General features: G+C 17.6%; 2 protein-coding genes across 2 annotated transcripts in view; one reads left to right on the forward strand and one right to left on the reverse strand.

Annotated features, from left to right (window-relative positions):
* Positions 1 to 1,678, reverse strand: part of PRSY57_0815600 (hypothetical protein) — a gene marked incomplete at both ends in the record, with an annotated part of 4,603 nt that extends 2,925 nt beyond the window's left edge. The window contains 8 exons of the mRNA XM_012907095.2: positions 1 to 49; positions 164 to 210; positions 419 to 482; positions 565 to 596; positions 682 to 804; positions 959 to 1,178; positions 1,299 to 1,409; positions 1,652 to 1,678. Of these exons, the coding sequence (XP_012762549.2) occupies positions 1 to 49; positions 164 to 210; positions 419 to 482; positions 565 to 596; positions 682 to 804; positions 959 to 1,178; positions 1,299 to 1,409; positions 1,652 to 1,678 (673 nt within the window). The remainder of the gene's footprint in view (positions 50 to 163; positions 211 to 418; positions 483 to 564; positions 597 to 681; positions 805 to 958; positions 1,179 to 1,298; positions 1,410 to 1,651) is intronic.
* Positions 1,679 to 2,738: 1,060 nt separating this feature from the next.
* Positions 2,739 to 3,745, forward strand: PRSY57_0815700 (hypothetical protein; the record flags this gene model as incomplete). The annotated part of the gene is made up of 3 exons (XM_012907096.2): positions 2,739 to 3,258; positions 3,381 to 3,544; positions 3,728 to 3,745. 3 exons carry the CDS (start codon positions 2,739 to 2,741, stop codon positions 3,743 to 3,745), a joined length of 702 nt encoding a protein of 233 aa, XP_012762550.2.
* Between the last annotated feature and the right edge of the window lie 1,021 nt (positions 3,746 to 4,766).

Here is a 4,766-nt window from a genome sequence, read left to right on the forward strand (position 1 = left end):
TAAAAATATTTGAGTCCACAAAAAGGTAGTTGCCCTCAATATCGTCATTCTAATTTAAAAATGTAGATTTATATATAAATAAATAAATTTATAAATATATATATATATATATATATATATTGGAGTAATAAAAAAAATGTATGTATAGTTTTTTATTATTTACTCTGTAATTTTTTTGGACATTAAATTTTATCTTTACATTAAATACTTCTGCAAAAGAGAGAAACGCAGGTATATCGTATGTATATTCATTTTTTAAATTATACAATTTGTAATAATAATAATAATAATAATAATAATAATAATAATTAATCGTTTCTTATTTTCCTCAAATAAAGAGAAATAAAATATATATATATATATATATATATATATATATATATGTGTGTGTATTTTTTTTTTTTCTTTATATATATACCGTCATCTATTTCATAATTTGAAGAATCAAGGAGGTAAGTTTTTCTTTCTAGAGTAGATTTATCCTGTATATTTTTATATAAACGAAAATATTAATACAGACCTATATATATATATATATATATATATATATTTTGTTTATATTACATTTATGTTTATGAAATATTCGTCATTTAAATCTAAGAGGAAAAAAAATATATAAAAAATAAATATATTATATTATATAGTAAGACAGTTTGTATAAATCTTATATGAACAGAATACCAAATTGTTGTAATGTAACATTTAACATAAAAAAGTTGTAATTTTGCTGTATGAAAAAAGAATGAAAATTTTTGTCTTTCTTTTTCAAACAAGACAAGGTCAGAACTATATCCTCTTCTTGTTCTAAAAAGAAATAAACAAATAAATAAATAAATATACACACATATATACATATATACATATATATATATTGATATTATTTATGTTTGATTATATGGATAACAATATAAATACAGCTAAGTATAAGAAATGTTAACACATATATATTTATTGTCACCTTTCTTGTTACATTTAAACTTTGCTTTTCTATAATAAAAATGAGAAAATAAAGGAAATATCATATCATCTTGACGGCAATAACAACAGAAACATTTTTGTTGTTCATTGTTTATTTCATGTTTCTCTTTAATTATATTACAAAATTGTTTTAAATTTTTATTATCTATATCTTTCTTTTTATAGGACTTGAAATATTCATAATATTTTAGAGGAATATCCTATTGAATGGTTACAATAATATGTATATATATATATATATATATATATATATTTATATTTATATTTATATTTATTTATGCATATATTATTTTATATAATATATTTATTTTTTTATTAACAAAAAGATATTTAATAGGGTACACCACAGTAACTTGATAAATTTCCTCAACATACAAAAGAAAATTTCTGTATGGAGAACCTTCGCTCCTATGAACTACATATTTTTGTCTCTACAATTTGAGGAAATATATAAAAAGTATAAATAAATAAATAACTATATATATATATATATATATATATATATATATATATATATACATATATATTTCTACTTTTATTTGTATTAATCATTTTTTGTGACATTTTTAAAATATAAAGTATAAGCGTTATCTTTGCTAAGTGACTTATGCTTTTCCTCAGTTTTTATTTGAAAGATATTAAGAAAAAAGAAAAAGAAGAAAAAAAAAAGAACAGACAAATACTTGTTCAACCTATCCATGTATAGGTACAATAATTATATAGTAATTGACATTAAAAAGGGAAAATATACTATATTTTTTTTAATTGTTTATATTTATGAAATATATGCTTTTCTCTCTAAAGAGGAATATAACTATATTTAAAATATGTATATCGTACATGACATTAAAAATTTATATATATATATATATATATATATATGTTCCTATTATTTATATTTTACATTTTTATACTTATAAACAATAATATTAGTGTGTGCAAAAAATATGATATACAAAGGATTATATAAATATTATAATATAATTTTATTATCACTTTATATTACATTTCTTTATGAAATTATATAGGGAAAATATTAAGTTATCTATTATATAACATAAGATTTGACCATTTTTATTCTACATATCAAAAAGAGAAAAAAGAAGATGAAGGAAAAAAAAAAAAAAAAAAAAAAAAAAAAAAAATATAATCCGTTGAATTTAAGAAATATTAATTCATGAAAAATATTGATAACTTTCTGTCTTAATATTAATATATAAACAGAAGATGTGTCATTAATGTTATAAAATTTAAGAAATGGATACATGTATATTATATATATATATATATATATATATATATATATATATGTATGTATATATTGTCCAGGGATTTGTTTATATCATGATAATAATAAATCGTAAAAATAAAAATTCATGTATGTAAACTTTTATTGAATAAATAACATTATTTTTTCAAACCTTTATAATACAATATGAAAAATTAATTTTTTGTAACACTTTTTTTTTCGTATAATTATGTTATATATACATGATTATATATTTCATTAATGAATTCACAAAATAAATAAAAAAAAAAAAAAAAAAAAAAATATATATATATATATATACATAATTATTTTTGTAATTAAAATGAAACATATAATATAATTTTTTTTTAATTTTATTATTTCCTTATTATATATTTTGTTTGTGTTTGTTTTTATAAAAACTTTCTGGTCACACTTTTTCTTTTATATAATATTGATATATATATATATATATATATTCTTTAGATCGTTGAAAAATGCCCTTTGTAATATGCAAAGAGTTTTAAATAAATCTTACGTCTGCTTTTTTAGGGGAATTAAAACCTCCCACATTATATCAAATGATATAAAAAGAAATTGCTGTTTTTTGGACTTTAATAAAATAAAGAATGATGATAAATATCAAGCGTTTGGTATAAATAAAAAATATATAACTCGCTATTGGGCAGAACATACGAATAAAAAAATTCATGAATCAAAAATTAATGAATGGAGAGAACAGTTTCCCATATTAGCTGATTATGATGATAAAGATTTAATGATATGGAGAAATTCTTTCAATAATATGGATAAAGATAAAGATAATTTTATATCACATGCAGATTTACAAAAAAGTGATTGGAGTTTAGAAAAGTATACACTTTTCCAAAATTATGATATGGATAAAAATAATTTAATAGACTTTGGAGAATATATACAAGCTGTTATAGATATAGACACACAACACTTTAAAAATTTCTTTCAGGGATTTAGTAAAATAGACATTGAGTTGGAATTCGAAAAATACGCAAGTAGGCAAATGAATAAATAAATAAATAAATAAATAAATATATATATATATATATATACAAATATTTATTTATATTTATATTTATTTATATTTATATTTATTTATATTTATATATATTTTTAGTTACTGAAAAGGAAAATAATAAAAAGGTTATCCCCCTTTCGAAATTAATGCAAATGATAACAGACAAAGAGTTCACATGTGTAACAGAAACGGACTCACTAAAACTATTTAAATCTATGGATATGAATAAAGATGGATCGATAGATTTTGAGGATTTCCTACAAGTATGTATATATAAAATAAAAATAAAATGAATAAATAATCCAAATATATATATGAATTTACTTAAAAATGTTTACATTATAGCTATATATACATATATACCTTATTGGGAAAAAGGAAAAAACACAAAATATCATACATACATATCTCATTTAATATATTTTGTTATTTATTTTTTTCTTTAGTGGGTAGGAAAAAAGTGATATTAGTTCATAGAGTGAGAGGAAGGATATGGATCAAATTTTCATTTTCATAGAAAAAAAAAAAAAAAATCTTTTATTATTTCAAGAATAAATTATATATATATATATATATATATATATATATATTCCTTTCATGTGAATCAAGAATGGAATTTATATATGATTTATTTATATTCATCTATCATGTATAATTTGCATTTATTTTATAAACATATATTTTACCCAGTTCACAAGATGTGTTTCTTATTATTCTCTATTTATATGAAATAGAATTCTTTTTCCTTTTTTCAGTCATAAAATATACATATTTGTTACTTCTGTGTATATTCATTTTTATTTGTTTATTTATTTTTGTGTATTAATGTACTTTATACATATTTGACTTTTTAAATTTAAAACATGAAATATTTTTAGTAAACCGAAAAAAAACTTAAGAAGAAAAAGGTATTATTATGAATATATACATAAATACATATAATATATATATATATATATATATATATATATATACACATTTTTGTTTAAATTGGTATAAACAAATATGTAAACGTTTTACATTTATATAAGGTATCCAAAAGAAAAGAAAAATTTTTTTTTTTTTAAATTAAAAATTAGAAACCAGCCAAAATTCTTTATATATTTAGCTATTTACAAAAAAAAAAAGAAATAAAAAATCCTGGCTTGTTCAGGAAAATTTCTAATATTAATGATATTTTATAATATTTATATTTTTATATCCTGAACATATATTATATAGCCATGTAGATTTTAATTTTTTCATGAAATATTAATAAATAGGAAAAAATAAAAATAAAAAATTAAAGTATGCACCTAAACATTTAATGAATATAGATATATTTCTTAGTAGACATTTTTTTTTTTTTTTTTTTTTTTTTTAAACGTTATTTCTATTATTTTTTTTTTTTTATATTTTTATTTTTTTTAATAAAATAAAAAAAAAAATATTTTTTATTTTTTTGTTTTTTTTTTTTTTTTTTAAAAAATAAAATTTTTTTCTTTT

The sequence above is a fragment of the Plasmodium reichenowi genome, chromosome 8, assembly GCF_001601855.1.
Source record: "Plasmodium reichenowi strain SY57 chromosome 8, whole genome shotgun sequence".
In the NCBI taxonomy this organism is placed as follows: domain Eukaryota; phylum Apicomplexa; class Aconoidasida; order Haemosporida; family Plasmodiidae; genus Plasmodium; species Plasmodium reichenowi.